This window comes from Rhea americana, unplaced genomic scaffold (assembly GCF_003343005.1).
Source record: "Rhea americana isolate MKP2758 unplaced genomic scaffold, rheAme1 scaffold_139, whole genome shotgun sequence".
NCBI lineage: Eukaryota > Metazoa > Chordata > Aves > Rheiformes > Rheidae > Rhea > Rhea americana.
In genome coordinates, this window is record NW_028185472.1 from 1,399,030 (window position 1) to 1,418,465 (window position 19,436).

Genomic DNA, 19,436 nt, shown 5'->3' on the forward strand with positions numbered 1-19,436 from the left:
GAGGATTTCACTTAGAAGAGATTATGCATCATTTTACACCAGGAATTTGCCAGCATGATCTTTTCCAATTGTCTATGTTCTTAGACCAGGCAAATTTCTCTTAAAGAAGCTGAATCTTTCTTCCAACCTGTTCAGATGCTGGTAAAACCTCATGCCGAAGCAGTCGCCAGTGTAACGTATCTCTTAGCTCTTCTGGATGAGCCCTCCAGGGAGCTTTCCCTAGCAGGTAATGCAAGGTTAGCAGTGAACCACTTCAGGAGAGTGTTGGCAGCCTCTCTATCTGTTACTCTGCACTTCCCCTTGCTTCAATTTCAGAGTATGGAGTGGCTGTCTGGGGCATGTTTGCATTGCAAGGAAATACTGTGTGCATGCAAAATCTGTTTGGGCCTGATGACAGCCACAGGAGACAGACTTCTGCTAGGACTTTGTGAAGTGTCAGCTTAGGTTATGGTAGYTGAGTATTTCATATCCTGAATAATACTTGAACTTTTGTTACCTTTGGTTTTAGAACCTTAAACTGGGTGCTCTGATTAGCAGCTTAAAAAATAAATAAAAATAAAAGATGACCAAGCGTGTGCATGCATACTGTGCTTTTTGGGGAACTGTAGGCTTGGCATTGGGGCCTATATTTTCCTGTGACACCCATGTTTAATTCTGAATCCTTGTAGGCCAGGAGTGTTGTGGGATTGTGTACGTTGGGGTGGGAGAGCACTTCCTACTRCCACCAAGCACATGACAAGAATCAGCAAGAGTGCAGGTTTCATCCTGGTGGCTTTTAGGTAAAGCATGATGATCTGACAGGAAGGAAATACAATTATCTGTATGGTGAGAACAGAGAGACAGCAGATATTCAAGAGTGGGTTGGATATYGTCTGAAAATGGCATGCAGTTAGAAAGCAGGGGAAGCTCCTTGCAGCRGGTCTGTGCAGGGAAGTGTTGGCACCGTCGCTGCGAATTGCATGGGTTGAGCATCACCATCTCCACAGGACCTGTGGGAGCAGAGCAGAGACATCTGTACGCAGTGCCCGACGGGGGAAGGGTTGGGCTGGCGTGCCTTTACGCCTGGGTTTGTTTTACCAGATGGGTTACAAACAGCCTCTATCTCAAGTCATATGCTGCTATTTTTAGTTGGGAGTGAGAGTGCACTATTACTTTTTAAGTCTTTTTTAAGCTGTTTTTCTACTGAAAACACTTCCAAAACAAGGCGGTTTGGAAAGGCAAATATTTTGTGACTGTGAGCAGGCTGCAAGCTTTTGTTCTCTGTCAATGGAAGGAAGTGGGAAAAACTCTTAATAATGGGCTTTAATGCTGCAAATGAGATTTAGCACTCGCCCTCCCATAGTGGACTTGGTAAAGTTTTGACCTTTGTCAAATACACCAGGAAGGTCTTGTTGAATACTGAGACCGCACCCAGGCACTTATCTGCTAGAACCTAGAAACAGGATCCAGTGGAGGAATATCCAAAAARAGACAGTCCGCTGCTTGGAGCAGCAGCGATCCGCCTGCATTTGGGAAAGGCCCTAATTTTGGAAGGGGCTGTGTTTTGCTGTGGCTAAGTATCTGTCAGAAGCAGCTGCAAAGGAAGAAGAATAGAAATCTTGAGAACTAGAGCTGAAATGGTATGTTTGATTTTTGGTCATTTGAAACGCGGGCATTTCTCCTTGCTACTTTGCAGGCTAACAGTGGAGAAACAGTCCTGTAGATTGCATAAATGTTGTGGCTTTCTTTGCATTGCTAAATAGCACATTTCTAGTGTGTATTCTGACCTGCTGTGCTGGCACAAGCATGGGCACATGTTGTGCTTCTCCTGGGTGACTGAATTACCTCTACGAAGTGGTTTCCATGCCTGCAGAAAGCCCAGGCRTGCGTAGGACTGCCGCAAAGCGATGGCTTGGAGATGCTCTCCTGGGTCATGACAGTTGATGCAATTTGCTAAATGCAGTGACACTTGGAGATGCCCAGGCAGCTTTATGCAGCCACATGGCACCGGGCTGAGGTCCCCAGAGCTACCACGAGCAGGTTGGTTGGCGTATACTAGCACTGGCATTTCTGTGCTCTTATAGATGTAGTTTGGGATTCTTTAGCTCCTGAACTGAATGATGGGGAGATCTGTGCCCAGTCAGCTAAGATAGGAATCCAGGTCCTGGCTTACGTGAGCCAGTGAAGAGGAGTGGGTGAACACCTGGTGGGCACAAATGCTAGAAACATGCCATAGTGTAAAATGATCTTGTAACCACTGAACTTTGCTGATTCTTCTAGAGCTAAGATTTTGGGAATTTTGTGCATGAAATAGTGATAARGAATCTGTATGTTCAGCACAATTTACTGGAGAATTTCTTTCTGTGATCCAACACAAAACAAGGCTAGCACTGGTAGAGGAAAAGTATACTTGCTCTGGTTTAGCAATAATTTTTCTGTAGAGGTGCAGTTTCATCTTGCTTTCTGCAGTTGGGGAGCAATAGCTGTGTTAACATGTTGAGTATTAGAAAAGATGAGCTTTATTTTTTTTGTACTCTGCCAGGTCAAGACTGAAGTGATTGTGCTTCAAAAACAGGATCAACATTAACAGTCTTTCCTACCCTTGATGTAAGGAAAATAAATATTTTTTAAAAAAATTTGCAACCCTGCCTCCATGCAGTTGGCATTATATTACAAAGTCGTATTTCAAGGTCTGTGATCATGTTCTAACTCAGACTTGGAGGTTATTCCTAGTTATTTGCTTCAAGAAAACAGAAGTGATTTCTTCATGCCTTTCTTATCAAAATACCTTCCACTGCTCTCAGATTGCCATTGACTGACAACTGCCTGCTCTTGCAGGCTCTATGGGGACACCATGCAGAGATGTTCTCCAAAAGTAGCACTCTCARGTGTTGATCATGCCACCCTTTAAGTATTTTTTTATATGAAATTGCCTTCATGCAGTTAACCATTTCCTCCCCCTTGCCTTTAAATATAGGCCAGGATGAGACTTGTGCACTTGAGAGGYGATGCCCTTGGGGGAGCTTCCCTGAAGCGCTCCTATTTTGGTTTAGCTGAAGACAGAGACTGTACAAAGGATTGAAGAGCTCTGGGGTGCTGTGAGATTAGGCAAAGTGACAGCTAGCTTCCCGGGAGTAAATAATTCTCTGATCTTCCTGTATTACTGAGGCACTGCTGATGTTTGTCTGATGAAGGGTTTTGCCCGTGCGCAGTGACGGGCAGCTCTTGTCCTGCGTGATGAGCTCGGGGCGCTCGCACCCTCTTCCCATGTCTTAAAGCTCAAATTCAAGCCCCGGCTTACGCGTGGGGATGAGCGGCTTTGGGGCTCTGCCTAGTCCCAATTTTGTGATTATCAGAAGACATTTCAAAACGAGAGGTGGGGAAGCAGCAGAGGCAGCAAACTTGGATTTCAGGTTCATGCTTGTATGAATTGGCCTGTGAAGAGAGGCAGGAGTGTTAGGGGACCTTATGTTGTTATATGACACATCTTATATTAACAGTATATCGCAATATATGCTGTTAATTGGTGTGAGGCACTTYTTAGTGAAAACTATTATCCTTGTAAATAATTGTCAGGATGCTTGGTTGGCTTTTCTCTGTGGGCGGTTCAGGTTTATTTGAAATAGTGAAGACTATACCAGTTGTCCTGCTTTCTTCTAGAGCTCCCCGGTGGTAGCTGCGTACCCCTGCAGAGGCTGCCTGGCAAATAAGGGTTGCTGTATGGTACGCGGATCTCTCAATTTGCTCRCTGTCACCTGGTACGCTTACTGCGAGGGCTGCCACCTTTTCTGGGCCGGCAGAGCCCTATCAGTCTTTATCAGGCTTCTCAGGGAACCGCTATCGCTGCCCTCCAGGCCGCTTTGCCTGTTGGTGCTGTGTGCTCCTGGCCACCGTCCTCTCCAACACGACTGATGGCCGGGCGAGCGGCTGCTGGTGGCTGATGCTCAGTGTGGGAGCCGTAGCCTGACTTTGTTCCCCTTGGATTTAAAGTGCAGTGCCGTTGTTGCAATAATATCCCTTGCTTCAGAATGACGGGTAGACGTGCASCTTCCAACTGCAGCGTTGCATGTTCATCTCCCGGCCCTGGCAGCTCGGCAGATCTAGTCTCCGTGGCAGACGAGCATTTCACGTGCACTGTGGTAAAGCAGGAACAGCTAAATGCAGCGCACATYATACATCATAAGAAGTGTTTTAGAGCCTGGACCAAATTGTATGGATGTTGATTTCAACACTATTTTTATATTGATTTCTAAGTTGGCAAGTTGTGTTCAGCAGCATGTGCTCTGTAACCTAGGTGCTGTTGCTGTTTTGTGCACCAGAGAATGCCCCCAGGATTACGTTTGCCTCAGGTCTTCCTACCAGCTGCTTTTTATAACCATGCTTTCCATTAAAAAACAGGAGAGGACTTATTGTGCAAAAAATTTCCTCAAAGGGAACATAACCATTAAATGTTCTTGTTTATGTGAAATGTTGCCTTTGCACAAAATAGCAAAAATTCCCATAGCTATTCAATTTGAGTAATTTTAAATGTTATCAACAAACAAAAAGCAAGGGCAAGGTTATGTTATAATTAAAAAAAATTGCTTTAATACTCCTTAAAAAATTTCCTGTATCCTAATACAGCACTGCATATTCTTTTTGTATTTGTAAGATTGCAGTGCTTTGGGAGACATTTTCTCAGTACCTTTCCAGTGTTGGATCAAATACTTCCTGTTTTCCTGAAGTTTTCTCCTACTTGACATGATTGCTCGGGGCTTCAGGGGAGGAACGGAAGTTAACAATGTTATAAGTATCCTGAGTTGTCATTTGAAGGTAATGGAAATCCAAGATGTTGCCAGCTTTCCACAGACGAGTTGTCTCTTCTTGTGTTAGTGGATTTTTAACGTCCTACTTATTTATTGCATTGGTTGACCCAGTAACTCTGTGTGAGAGGATGTTCATTTTTTGCTTGTTTGTGTTTTAAAAAGACTAGGTGCCTCTTTGGCAAGGAGAGCACAGGTCACTGGCAGCATGACAGCTAATACTTGTTCCTTCTTGCTCTTTGGTTTTTGATTAGCAACTGTTTCTTTAGCTTCAGCTCTCCTAATGCCAACGGTAAAATCTCAGGTATCGGCCAGGATGTCTGCCCCTACCCCTCTGCTTCGRACTCTTGCTGTTTTTAAATAGCCTGCAGCTGGCAGCAGCCACTGAACCTAAAAGGGTTTTTTTTGTTTGTTTGKTTGGTTGGTTGGTTTTTATAATGTAAAAAAGAAGTGCATTGAAAGCCTTTAGTTTACCAGTGTTTTCCCTGTGCCTCTGGAGGCAAAAATGATCAAGAAGATGGAGAAAGGAAGAGGAGTGTGTCCCATGTCGTTGTTTTGCCAACTGAAAAGAATAAAATAACGCATTTTGGGAGGAGGACTTGCTGGGATGAAAGCACTGCGGTTTTGCAGATCTTTGCCAGAGTGTYTGAGTACTGTTATTTCCCCTTCCAGCAGCGTTGGGAGTGTTGTCTGTATTCCAGCTCAAAATCCAAAATTCCGCCTGGGTTAGTCTTCAATGCTTACAAACCTACAGCTGCCGTTAAGTCATTTTGTCCGTATACTTGATGCCTCTTTAAAATTTGCTTAGTCGGATGCTGCAGTCAGACCGCGCTTCTGCAATCGCGAGGAGTGCTCGAGTTCGTCAGGTCTGTTGCCTGCTCCGGGGGGAACGAGCAATGTTGTAGCTCCCTTTGGTTTACAGTTGAAGAAATGTAAACTTCTGTTCCAGCCTTAAGCAACCAAAAGCAGCTCATTCCTAACATCCTTGTTTATATAGTTCCTTTTCAGACCAGTTCATTACCCCAAAGAAGTGGGTTTTTTTAAGGCTTTTCTGACCTTTTTGTAGACCCTGGACTGGAGGAAGGAGGGATTGCAGAATGGAGGAAAAATCAGTCATCAATTCCCAAAGCAGCATCTGGACTCCTGTGTTCTCCAGTTCACTTCTCTTGTTTTAATGAGGTCGAGGAGAGATCATTTTAATAATGAGACTTTAAAAAAGGAAAAAATCACGCATCTTTCTTTCTTTCTTCTTTTTATTGTTGTCTGGTAGAGATGAGTTCCAGGCAAAGAGAGCCTAAAACAAATGTTTGGCTATGATTTTTATTCCCTCTGAGGTCTAAAAATAGAAGCTGCTGAAGAAATGTTTGCAGAATAGTTTGCTCTGAGGGTTTAGCTTATGTTTAAAGCTGTATTTTCTGACATTGCAACAGTTCAGCTTTGGCGCTTCTGCAGCTCTTGTCTGGTGTAGGATAAGCAGGGAGGAGCCACTGTCAGAGTAATTCTCTTTAAGTCCCCCTTTTTTCTCCCCGCTTCTCTCCTTGCATCTCAATCCTCAGTCGGAGAGGCTTAACCCGAGCTTGAAGGCATGCTGCAAAAATCTGGTCTGAAACTGAGGGTGAAATGTAAGTGCTGGGAGCAGCGGGAAGGTGGTGGGGAGGGGGCTGGGGTTTTATTTACTGCCACACGCAGTGCTGAGGGGGCTGGATAGCATGGAAATACAGTCTTGCATTTAAGTATTTCTGTTAATAAAAGGCTTGGCCAAACTATTCCAGCATATCATCGTATTACCATAGTCTAGTGGCACTTTGCAGAAGAGTATTATTGCTGTGACCGCTGCTTTCTGCAGCCCTTCATAAACCTGGTGCGAACTGAGAAGGCAGAGGAGAACGTGTGTAACTTGTATTATAGGTTACTTGATGGTAAAAGTAGCCGCCTCCAAAAGGGGCATGTGCCAAGTCATCTGCACGGTTTTGGGTTGTTGCACCCCAGTGCTGGAGAGGCGACAGCAGGGGAATTTAGCTGATTTGATGGTTTGTGAATGTGAAAAAACAACATTCGCAAGTGCTTGCGAATAAAACCCGAAAAGAAATCATGTTGCTAAAGGGGCTTTTTGTGGTGAAAGTAGGCTGTGCTTTTTCTTCTGGGCGCTAGCACACACTTCCCTCTCCCCCACACTGGGGTGTTGGCTAATTTCAAACAGCGTTGTTACACTTAGAAGTAAATTCTCAGTTTTACACTTGTGAAAACGGTGCGTTATTCCACCAGACTACATAGGGCGAGAACTAAAACACAGGTGTGTAGGGCGGAAAATCCCCCTCGTCTCCCCTGCGCGCCGCTCGTGTACGGAGCGGGGCTCCTCCTCGCCCGGCGGCGGGGTGCCGTGTGCCGCTCTGGCAGATCGTCTCCTCCAGCCGCCACCGCAGGAGACGGCTGGGAAGCGCTGGCGGCCGCTCRGCGGCGAGAGCGGGGCGCTTTGGCCTGGTCCCCTGCGAGCGCTCAGCTTCGCGTCGCTGACTGCGTAGCGCTGCAGCGATGCGCGGCGAGAACTGTGTGAAATGCTCGTGGTCCTCAAAGCCATGGGCATGGCCACGTGCCGCAGGCTGCAGTTCAGCAGCCTTCACGCCTTTGGTAGGTTGGTGGATTTTATTGATTCTTCTATTTTTTGGTGCTATTTAAAGTGGTAAGAAATGCCAATTTGCTCATTGGGCTCTGGTGTCCCTAGAATTGCTTTAGCYGCTTGTTGGCTCTCAAGATGCATCTATCAGGCAGAAACGGTGAGTGCTGSGAAGTGGTTAAGCCTGCGTTGCCGGTGCCTGCTCTGTAGCAGTCTGGTGGCTTCAGCGTGTTGCCACAGCCAGCCTAAAACTGGCCTAAGTCCCTGGTACTGCCGAAAGGGGCAGCATGCTGCTTCCCTCTCTCCCCAGCTTTACATCTTCCTGAAGGGGAAGAGGAGGATGGCAGGAACCCCCTCCCACCTTTCCTTTGCAGCAGCAGCATGGTCTTAGATCAGCTTAAATTACATGCGAGACTGCATCCTGAGGCTGGGGCAAAAGCTTCTCTGGAGATGAGCGAGGGAGGCAGCTCCGTCCTGCCAGCGGTCGGGAGGCTGGATGTAAGGCACGGGAGCCCCCCGACAACCAGAAGCTGGGCTGTGTCTGAGCGGCGCCTCCCTGCGTGAACACGCCAAGCAAAGGATGCCATGCGAGTGGAGGCGCGCGGGCTGTTTTTCCTGTCCCCGGTGTGTCTCGGCAATCGATCACAAACTACCGCCGTGACGCTGAGTAAAATCTCTCCATCRAGTCCTCTCTGCTAACATAAGGTAGTGCTAGGCATGCGTTGCTCTGCAGGCGAAGAGAAGGCAGCGCCTTGCTGGCGAGGAGGATACCCATCCTAAAAAATAGGACAAATCAAACAAAGTCGAACATGAATGACATCACGGGAAATGGGTTTTCTTTTCCGTGGTGCAGACAAGCATAACTTACTTGATGCTGTGGGATGCCCTGCCGCTGCAGCCTGTTGCTTCCCTGCTGAGCTGGGAAATCCCAAGCTGAGTGGCTGCCCGCCGCCGTGCGCCTCTGCGGCTGTCTGGCTGCGCGGATGAAACCTGCTCTCCCTGTGTGCGTGTGAAGCAACAGGGAGGACGGGGAGAGCCGGAGAGAGGCATGTCACCCACTCCCTTTGGCAAGCTGGGGATTCTGCATCTCTCGGTGTGTTTGCCGGTGCTCTGTCCCGCCCTGTCTGCAGTGACTCAGTGGAGCTTCCTTCCTCGCCCTGTATCCCCCACCCTGAGAGCTTGCCCTGGCCTCCAGTAACATTTCACTTAGAAATATCTGTGGTGTCTCAGCCCACGGGCTTGCTTGCTGCTTTTCAGTGCCATTATTTTTTTGTGGTCTGAAGCTGCCTCCGGTGTGATTCCCTTCCTGGGCAGCGGTTCACGCCCCTGAAATGCTGCCTGCAGCATGGGGAAGTGCAATGGTCCTGTGTGTGGAGTACTCAGAGTGCAAAGGGGAAAGCATATTTAACCCTTTGCTTGCAAATCCACCAAACGTTGGCAAAGAGAAATGCCTCCTCTGTGCAAGAAGAAAAGGAAGTTCATCAGCTTTTTGCTTCTTTTGCAGTGAGTTTGGAGGTAAAGAGAGCCTGCATGGAGAGAGSTTCCTGGGTTGCCTTTTCTCCTGGYTGCTTGTTGTGAGCGCTCGTGTGCAGGAGCAGTGGCGAGGAGTGCCGTGGCGCTGATCTGGGAATGCGCAAGCCAGCCGGAAAGACGAGACTTGGAACTGGCAGGGTGTGACAGCAGAGGACGGAGGATTATTGTGATCTATGGCAGAGACAAACAGCTCAGCGCTGGGAGAGCTTCCCACCAGTTAGATGCTCAAAGCGGGGAGAACAACTCCAGCTGAACTGATGCATCTTGGCACCTGATAGCAAGCTCAGGTAAGAGCCCGCTGCCTTGGGCTAGCTGGCATTTCCATGCTTCGTCCTCTAATGTAAAAAGAAATTCAATGATTGGTGAGAATCACTCTGAGCGCAGTTGYTCGCTGTGGCTATTTATGCTAATGAATGGCTCAGACCTGTGTGCGTCAGCATCTCACGCGATAACCGTGGAGACTCTGCGTTTGGGCTTTTGGGGAACATTGCTTGTTGCATCAAACCGACTTGCAACAGAGATTCTCACTCAAATTTTACTAATGCCTCTACTAAATAGATGAATATGTTTTGATAGAGATCACTAACTTTGTTCTTCAGTGTGCAATGCTTTGTCAGATATGATGCAAACGTACTTGGACAGAAGCTTGTGTGAAATTTTTATAACACATCAGTGACTCATTTATATAAAGTAATAATTGGGCAATCATTTTCAAAGACCYCAAGATGGGTGAAACATGAACCTCCTTGAAATTCAGCTGTCTTAGTACTCCTTATGGTCTTTTTTTTAAAAAAAAAAAAAAAAAAGCCTGTGTGCTCTTGAGTGTTTGTTGTAGTCAAGGAAATAAATACGCAAACAGGATCTCCCGTATCTTGGTTCATCCTGCTTGCTCAAGAATTTAATTCTTGAGGGCGTTATTCGCTGTGAAGAGTGGCAGTCTGATTTCCTTTGCTGTAGCACATTTGACTGGGTCTGTAGCCCTGTGACATGGTTTGAAGTTGATGTTTGGCTTCTGTGAGGACACTTGCTGTTACAAACCCCACGCCTGGTTTTGTTAATGGGAGAGGAGCTGCAGCTTGGGATCACCATCGTGGATGTCCTTGATGCAACCAGTGCAGGGCTTGCAACTCCTGATGTTGGTTGGGCTGGCATTTAAGATGTATCTGCTGTAAGCGTCTTAAAAGTTGGGGATTGAGACTTTCCAAAAGCCACCAGTAYGGCACTATGAAGGAATTTTGGAATTCTCCAGTTTGAGATTGAAATATTCCTCCTAGGGCTTTTAATAAAAATGCTGGGACAGCTATGACACTTGAGGTTGCAATAGTGAACAGCCTAAGCAAAATGTCAGGCATGTGGCTTGACTTCTGTAGCTGTCCTGAGGAAGTACAATTGCCACTTGGTGTAAAGACCTGGCTCTTAAGAAGCAGAAGCTCTTCATGTAGCCAGCAGCACGTGGCACTTCCACAGACAGTGAAAGCTGTCTGTGATCTCCCCAACATGCCAACCTGCAGGTGAGTGTCTGTCTGAGAACACCTGGCTCTACTGCTCTCACAGCAGCTGGCATCACAGCGCAGCTCCTCTGCTTTTTTGTTCGCCTCCTTAGATATCTTAGGAGGCTTCGARGTTTCATCACCTGACAGAAATGCAGTTGAAGATCTAATGCTGTGCTTATGTCACCTACAGGTGGGAGGTATGTTCAGTGGTTTAACCCTTCAGCTTGTCTTCTGAAAGACTTTTAGGCTTGTGATAGAAGAGCGTTATAACCTTCCAGTCAGTCTGAAAATTTATTCTCTGCATACACACACACACACACACAAAAGAGAATGAAAGTTGTGAAGGGAAAAAAAAAAAAAAAAAAAAAAGTCAGGCAACCCAGATCTTTGCAGTGTGTATTGCTTGCTGTGAACCAATGGCGTTAACAGTTTGAAGCATGCAGAGGTATCCATTTCATGTACTTTAATAAATCACATCAGGGCAGTTTAATTTCTTGTAGCCTGTTGCTTCCTTAGCTGCTTTTTAATTTCACTCTTGGACTGTTTATTCCATGGTGTTGCAAATGCAGTAATAGCTCTGAAGCTAGTAACTGGGTGAGTGTAACAACTGAGATGCAGGTAGAGACTTCAGGTGTGACTCATTCGCTGAGGCTACTGCTCTTAGCACATGCTGTATGAGCACTTCAGTAAATGGTTAGAGGTCAGCTCCATTAAGCATGCTCCTTAAAGGAAAATTACAGGAATTAGTTTAGGCAGTTAAAAGTTTGTGAATGGTGTATTAAAATGCCCCTTTAAAATAGATTGTGAAACAGGAATTTAAGTTTCTCAGGTTGTGGRTGTGGCCTTATGCACTACCTTTTGACTGTATTCCGTAGAGTAGTTTGATGTAGTTCAGCGTGCTGTTTTGGTTTTGGTGTGTCAAAATTCACATACACACATCTGCTTATTTTTGGCTGATGGCAATTTCTAGTGGTAGATAATTGGACACATGGAAAACTCTGGCAGATCTTAAGCCAAACGTCATTTCTTTTTTAGGACAACAGTTTTCAATGCCTTGCTCTTTGCAATAGAACAGAGTGGTTCGAATCTTCAGTGGAGCTTTCTCCTTGTTTGTGCAAATTAAGCACCTTGTTCACCAAAGGGTGGAGGGAAACCTGCAGGTGAGCAGGGGGTTGCAGATGTAGCCTCAGTGAAGGAGCTCTTCTGGAAGGAGGTGGCTATACCTCATTCTTTGCCAAACCGTAGCCCAGAGTGAGCTAAACTGGTAATTTCTTTGGTGAGAAAGCAGATTGGCCCTGTTGGTGGATGGGGAGGATGACAGCAGAGAAGGTGCAGAGAGGGGTTGATGCATCAGCAGGGGATGGGAAAGACCTTTTCTGGGCTTTAGAAAGAATGGTGGTGGGATGCAAGGCTGCTGCGGTGGAGAACAGCATGGACTTGTCAAGGTATCAAGTCAAGATCTGGTTGGGCTTGCAGGCGAGAGAGAGGGCAGCTCTAGGAAGCAGCCCACCATCTGGATCAAAATACTGGCATGTCCTAGCTCTTTGATTCCTCATCTGTGAACTTGGAATCTGTCTTGTTGGAGGTACATGTGTGTTTGTAGGAAGTCAGAAAGGCTTTAGTGATGTTGCCTCCAGTTTCTACTGTTCAGCCAGGACAGGAGCAGGAGAAAACCTGTCGTCRTTGGGAGCAACAGAAACCCTGTTCCTCCTTCCTGGGACAAGATGCAGGCAGGGCAGGTGACCGTGCCGTGCTCTCGATGCCACAGAAATGTTTTTCCAACTTTGGCAGCATGTTTGTAGCGCGCAGGTTCACCCTTGGGAGACACTTGCTGCTGAAACTGGCTTATATTTTAGAAGGAACATGAACTGCAAACGGCTGCCAACCCTTGCAAGTGGCATTTTGATTGCCTCCTACACTTCCTTTTTCATTATCGCCTCTGTGGGAAGAGATCCTGGTTTCATGTAGATACTTAATTTTAGGTGAGGTAGGGACTCCTCATGAAGGGCTTTTCTTAGCCCTTCAAGTACATGTATGTCATGAAGCTTAAGTGACCCTTAATGTTAAGGGAAGGAGCACAGAGCATAGATTGAGATACCCCATTTTTCCTCAGCATTTACAACAAGATAACATAAAAATGGTTTTAAGAAAAAAAAAAAAAAAAAGGATGTTTTTGAAGGATTTTATCAATAAATCTGACTTGCAGGCTGACAATGAAGGAAGGAGTCTGCTTCAATACTTGAAATCCCAGCTGGAGAAATAACTTCGGGAAAGTTGCTCTTGTCACCTAGGAAAAGTTGGGATATTTTGTGACAAGCTTGGATTTGCTGCTTGCTATGTTGTGTTCAGAGCAGGCAAGCAGCAACATACATTTTGACTGACATCTGTGGCTTATTGCTACTGGAAGTGGTTATTCCTTAGATTCCTTAGTTTATTAGATCATAAACTGTCAGCTGGAAATTTCAYGGAGAGATGACAGATTGTRGGTGTGGGGTTTTTTTGTTGTGTTTTTTTTTCTTTTAAATCTTTTAAAAAGAAACTAGTTTCCTAGTTGAACTTAACCTGCAGGGCTTGGGGGGGTTTTGTTACTTTATCTAATATCCTTCTGGAGTTGTTCACATTTTTTCACCATTCCTGTTTGTGGCTGCTTCAAGGTATGTGATTGCCACAGAAGCAAACTGTTCTCTGGGGAAGATACGGTACTGAAGGGGCAAAATTTGGGAGGTAAATTTTGACAGTCACAACAACCGCTTCTTTTTGTTRCTGTAATATATAAGTTGTCTTCTCTGTTTCAGTCTCCTGCACACAGTGTTTGGTAGTTGGCTGTATTTTTTTTGTTTCAAATTTGTATCAAAGCAAGATGCCTTTCTTCAATCTCTGCAGAAATTAAATGTCTTAACTTTTTTTAACGCGTGTGAAGTGTCATTCCCCTCAGACAAATGCTGTAGCTTTCTCAGGCTTTTCTAGTTTGTACAGAGTGGTGGTGGCATCCCTTCAGTCTAATACCTTTGTCACTGTAAAGAGAAAACAAATATGCATCTTCCGAATGCAGAACTGGCCGCTCCGCACCTGTTTCTGGCTGCGGAGAGCTATTCAGATAGGCTGAAGTCAAAATATATGTGGTCTTGCTGCTTTCTTCTGCTCTGTAAACCTGCCCGTGTTACTGAATAGCTCTTCCTCTGGTTGGTCTATTACAGCATGTGGTCAGCAACATGCAGAATAATTTCCACCTCATAAATGTCTTAAAAATTGCACACTGAATTTGCCAGTTTGTTTTTTTCCCCTTCAATGTGCAGAATATTTGTATTGTTAGCAGCACCTGAAGGAACTCATTTGAATCCTGTGGCCGCACAACAGCCAAAAAAAGACATAAGAAAGAGGGGAGCGAACTTGCCTTTGAGTTAAACTTCTGAGAAGAAGAAACAAATAGAGATGAGYGTAAAAAGAAAAATGTAGGAAGGAGAAGATAAACAAGGATATAATAGATGACATTGTAAGACTATTGCTCAGATCTTGCTTCTTTAACAAAAAAAGAAAAGAAACAGCAATTAACGTGTATTGAGCAAAAGCCAAGGAAACATCTTAAGTAAAAGCTGCAGCTTGAAAAAATCGGAGAACAAAATACACTTCAGTATTCAGAACAAAGCATGCTTCAATGCCTCTTTTTCAGAGGCATTTTTGGATTTATTCTCACCCTGAAGTGAGTTTGACTACTGAATAAACAGGACTGTCTTTTTAAGATGCGAGCAGGACAGCTGATGGCTGAGTGCTGTTTGCATTTAATCCTGCCTGGAAACAGGACTGCTGCTTTGCAAGTGAAGAGGTAGTGAAAGATGGTTCTCTGCAACCTCAGTCAGGATCTGCAAGGCACATCGGCCGTGAGCGGGTTGTGTGAAGTCGCAGCTGGTGACGTGGGACCATAATCGCGTGGTGATGYCTGAGGAGGAGGCTGAGCGCGGGAGAGCCGTTCCGGCTTTGCTCAGCACGTCTCTCCCGTGATCCTGAGGGAGGTCGTCTTTCCTCTGGGGAAAATTATGTTCTCCAGCTCATCCCAAGCAGCTCTTGGCTGCTCTGGCACCTCTGGTTCCTTGCTGTCCCTTGATGGATATTGTCCTCAAATTAATAAGTGCGGTGTGGGCTGATGAGAAAGCACCAGAGTGTTAACAGCCTGCAGTATGAAGTGCAAATGAGGTGGGTAGTAATTTTCTTTGAATGTGGCAGCCTGCAGGGGTTTAGTAGTTATGCTTTTCATCTGTCCCTCTGCACTACGGGGCATATGGTAAAGAGGAGTTGACAGGACCACGCTTACCTGCAGAAGGGTAAGGACGGGCAGCTGGATAGCTGCTCCATTTAATCGTCCTGGTAAAATCCACTGCTACACGGCACATAAATGCAGTCTGGGTATGGACTGTTTCGTTAATTTTGTGATTTGTCGTGGGAGGCTTTCAAACCTGCCCTGCTGGAGTCTTTGCATGCTCCCAGGAGCTCCTTTCAAGCCCTCCAACAAATCTCTGCACTGTAATATTAAAGTTGGTTAGTGTTCAGATGCTCTGGGTAAATCACTGGATGATTCACTATGTGGCAGTGGGGAAAATAGTCTGTGGTGGCTTTTAAACAGATTTTCTCCACCCCCCAACCCCTGCTGGCCTTTTTTGCAACAAGCAGGAAAGGCAAAATCTCCTTAGAGCAGGCAAAATGTGGGCTTCCTTTTTAATAAGCTGTTCTAAGAGGTTTTCTAATCTAAGTTTCCAAATTCTAAGCCACTTATAAAATAATTTTAGTCCACAATTCCCTTCCCGTTCTTGAAATACATTCTTTCCGTGCGGGACTCGTCAGCCTGCGAGGAGTCAGCAGCACTCCGGAGGGCTTTGCCTTGATAATGCAGCGTTACTACTCAAGGGTTCATCCTGTCCGTATTGTACCGGAGCTATAATTTGCGTCAGAAGCACAGAAAAACTGGAAAAAGCCACCAAGCTCTGGGGGTGGAGCAGTCCTCAGGAGTGTTGAAGGAGAAAGACTTCACCAGCCTTTTCCCTGCTTTTCTTCTTGCAGGGAATGGTGGTCTTGTGTAATTTTTCTCTCGTGTTTGCTCCTGACACAATACCCATGCCATGTTTGGTGCAGGAGGCGATCTTTCTTCTCTGTGTGCATGGTGGGTAAAGCAAAGCAGTGGGCACAGATCCCAGGGATCTGACCTAGATCCATTGGAACTAGAGTGGGCCTTTCCTGGGCCGACAGGTTGGTCCATCTCGGACTCCATAGCTGGCRGCCTGTGTGGTTGCCTTGCTGCTGTTTGATGTTTTATTCTTATGGATGCCCATGGAAGCCCACCATTGAGCGGTCCATTTACTTTGCTGCGTGTGCACTTCAAGAGGCAAACATTTCTCATTTTAGTTCCTCCTTTGATGTTAAATCTGCCTTCAGATGCCCCTACTGAGCTTTGAATGGCTTCACATACATAGCTGAGGGCAGAGTTTGGCATTTTGCTCTGCTCTGAGTAAGTGCTAAGCCGTGCTGCAATTCAGCTGGCATGGGGACTGCATAACGCAAGAGCCCTGTGGTGAGCACGGCTGGTTTGAATGTCTCTGCTTAAAAGCTTGATGTCTTTTGTAGAGGCATGTGCGCGCCTGGGAACAAAAGCACGGCAGCTGATCCTGCAGCCCATTTCGTGGAGAAAACTCCTGCTTGCTCCAACTCGGTTGTTTCGCTGTGCAGAGGCTGAGGAGCTGGCAGTCTTACGTYGTACATGGGAGCATCTCACATGCTTTGCGTGGAGTCTTTTCAATCTTGGCCTAATTTTAGTTGTCAGATAAGGCTGGAAGTTAAAGTTATCAGCAAAGCTTTTTTTCTATTAGCACTTTCCTAAAATATTTCCCAGGCTGCGTACACATTTACTTATCTCCTTTTCTCCCTCTCTCCCCCCCCCTTTTTTTCCCTCCCCTCTGCCTTACAGCTTCTGACATGAAGAAAGATATAGACTCTTTAATAGCCCGGGAAAAAGCGGAGATCGTTGCCAAGTATGAGAAGGTACCAACCTTATGTGTTTTTCCCTAACATGCTTGCTAAGGCTGGAGCTACTTAGGTGATTAGTCGAGCAAGAATGCTTTGAACAAGAACTTTTGCTTCCCATGAGGCATCACCACAGTAACACTGGAGTCATCAGGCTTCTGAGTAACACTCATAGGTGCTGTTTGGTATGTTTTTAACTGTTTTGCAAGAGCCTGAGGCCTTTACTGGACATTCTGCTACCAGTTCATAGTACTTTGAAGCCCTTAGGATAATCAAATTCTTGTGCCACGCGTTTYCTGCTTGTGGAGTCAGCTCCACATGGTGCTCGGTGCTTCACCAGCCTTTTTGCTCCGACTGGGCCTCCCTGGCTCCCTGCCTGCTTGTGTTCATGTATCTTCTCGCACAAAGTATTTTCCAGAATTTTTTGTGGATCTCATGTGTAAAAGCATAATACAGATACTGAATGGGCTTCTCTTTTGCTCAGGGTGGCTCATGGTATCTCTTCTGCTTTACAGGGCAGGCAGGAAGGAACTCAGATTGATCCATGGGAAGATGCCGACTTCACCCTGTATAAAGTTACCGACCGTTTTGGATTTCTGCAGTAAGTCCCCAAGTCCTTTCCTGTCCTTGACAACTTTCACGCTGTGTGCTCGTTCAGGGTGCTCTTCTACACAAAATGGAACAGATTTTGGCATTTTTGCTGCAAGCCAGTCTTTGGCTTGGCTTGATCAATCCCAAATGTAGAAAGAAAGAATAGATGTATCTCCTCCCTTATCCACACATGTGGAAGCACTCTGGTTTCAGTCTGCTGCAAGGCAAGTTTTAGAGCTCTTTAAACTGCCTCAGAATGATCACATTGTCTTTTAAAAGGCTTTAGGGTAAATCAGCTGGTAGGAAAGATTTAAAAATGATTTGAGGGTATTCTTTCAGTTGCTTTTTTCCTTCTTTGGGAGGAAAGGCTGTTTCCCACCACAAACCTGGTGTCCAGCTTGCAGGTTTCGATGGTCATATGCCTCCTTGGAGGCAYTTGGTCTTCCCCAAAGGACCAGCGTTTGCATTTGTGCTTGATGGTACAGGGGTGTGTAGTAAAGGGAGAAACAAGAAACCTGATCGCTTTCAGTTCCCTTAGAAAACCCCCGTTCTAAGTGGAGTGCACTGTGTCCAGGGGGAGAATGTTTAAAAGAATTGTTTACTCTTAAATCTGAATGCAAAGCTACAGTATTAGGTGTTTTGTGTGCAGTAAGGGGATTTGAAGCAATTTCTGGTGGGAAATCCTAGCATTTGGCTTAAATGGTTATTTTTGATCAGTGTGGATGCTTTTGGCCTTCCCAGGTGAAATATTCCCATTTGTTGATATGAATCACAGCACTTCAGTTCAGTTTAACGCTGCATGGCCTGGCGCCTGCAGTGCTGCTGTGGGGCAGCAGGAATCCGTGTGGTCCCAGTGATGGCTCTAGCGTGGGTTCCTGGGCCGAGCTCCCGGCACAGTGGATTGGAAAGCACATAAAGTCAGCAGACGAGAGCTGCTGACACGAGGCAGGTTCGCTTCTATTTTGCCCCACACTCCAGTGAGGTGGACATTTGTGCACATAGCTGTGTGTTTTCTTTCAGATGTCTCCATGGAAAAATCAGATTTCTTCTGCATTTTATTTATTCTCCTCTCTTGGAAACTGTATTTCCCCTACACACAGACACACTTTTTTTAATTGCTGATCAGCTACTTATTGAAGAGGAACTTAAAGCCAGGATTTCCAGCAATGTCCAGAGCTTGGAATTCGTCACTCAGCAGTTCCTGCAAGGCAAGGGATTTTTGCTTGGTGCCTTGGACAGGCTAGATCATGCTGTATAGTGTGGTGGTTCTGCCTTTTTGTCAGAGGAGACAGCTGTAGGGAAAGGTGTGAACCCCAGGAGTTGCATCTCTCCAGCTGCGCGTGGCCACGTGCTTGAGATCACAAATGCCTCCAGGTGGTTCCCACAGAGGAGTGAGTGCAGCAGCACAGGGCACTCCACACCCTTCTGGCCTCTCAAATAAACTGTGAACCCTTGCTTTTCTAGCGAGCAGGAGCTGCCGACACGCACTGCGCTGGAAGAAAAGGTGAGAGCTGGCAGCTTTGTCATCCTTGGTGTCGGATGCTTATAGTGCTGTCCAAGGAGGATGTGGGTCTTGCTTTTGGCAAAATCAATGCTCAGACGAGAGCCAAATGGGCAGCTGGTAGCTGCTGGGTGGTGTGGAGCAAGTAGCACAGCTCTGGCCATGGCCTGGCACGAAATGGGCACTCAGAGATGGCTTTCGCTGCCAGGAGCCACTGAACGATCCGGGTCCTGCAGCAAGGGGTGGGCAGAGCCATGGGGGCTGCAAGGCTTGTGCAGCCACAGCTCAGCCAAGCTGGAGATGCCAGGGCCAATGAGGGAGTTCCCAAATGCARGAGGTGAAAGTGAATATGCCGAAAGATGCAGTGAGATCCTCTAGACAGTGGCTGCATTTATGGCTGCTTTCCAAGTCTTCAATTTCATAAAATTTTGGAGAATTAATTTCAGGCACCCCTCCTCCTCCACACTACAGTAAAGTTGCACATGCTAAAGCAAGAGGGAGCTGGAACATAGCCCCTTCTGGGAAAAGCCTCGATTGCTTTTTCCCCTGCTTTGGCATATTGTTCAACAACTCAAAAAGGGGAAAAAGGAGGCTGCATTTCACACRGGTGCCTGCTTCCCACCCTCACCTCCTCCGAGCTGGGGGTGTGGGGAATGTTAAAYGTGGCAGCAGCTGATTGCAGCTCTCCAGCAATGGCTGGTCATTGTGCAAGAGTTGCTGCACTGCAGCACTGGTTTCCATTTCTGCATGGGCCTGAAGGAGGAAGCAGGCAACATAGGAGTGTTAATGAACCTGTCGAAAGCAGTACTTCAATGCACTGGTTTTAAATGTTTCTTGGTAATTACTGAAACAATGTCTGGGCTGCAGGAACCCTCAGTAATAAAAAGGAAAGTGGCCTTATCTGACTGGAACAG

At 46.2% G+C, this 19,436-nt stretch overlaps 1 protein-coding gene across 9 annotated transcripts in view; it reads left to right on the top strand.

The window, feature by feature from the left end:
* Positions 1-19,436, top strand: part of LOC146599549 (uncharacterized) — a 94,887-nt gene that overhangs the window by 43,310 nt on the left and 32,141 nt on the right. For 6 of the 9 annotated variants that reach the window (XM_085298464.1, XM_085298460.1, XM_085298459.1 and 3 more), the window contains 4 exons: positions 8,900-9,215; positions 16,375-16,448; positions 16,946-17,031; positions 18,486-18,525. In XM_085298464.1, the coding sequence (XP_085154590.1) occupies positions 16,383-16,448; positions 16,946-17,031; positions 18,486-18,525 (192 nt within the window). In that variant the 5' untranslated portion in view covers positions 8,900-9,215; positions 16,375-16,382. Of the gene's footprint in view, positions 1-1,522; positions 1,620-8,899; positions 9,216-13,763; positions 14,613-16,374; positions 16,449-16,945; positions 17,032-18,485; positions 18,526-19,436 lie in introns of those variants that run through there. The other 3 variants (XM_085298463.1, XM_085298465.1, XM_085298466.1) reach the window with 3 other exon arrangements.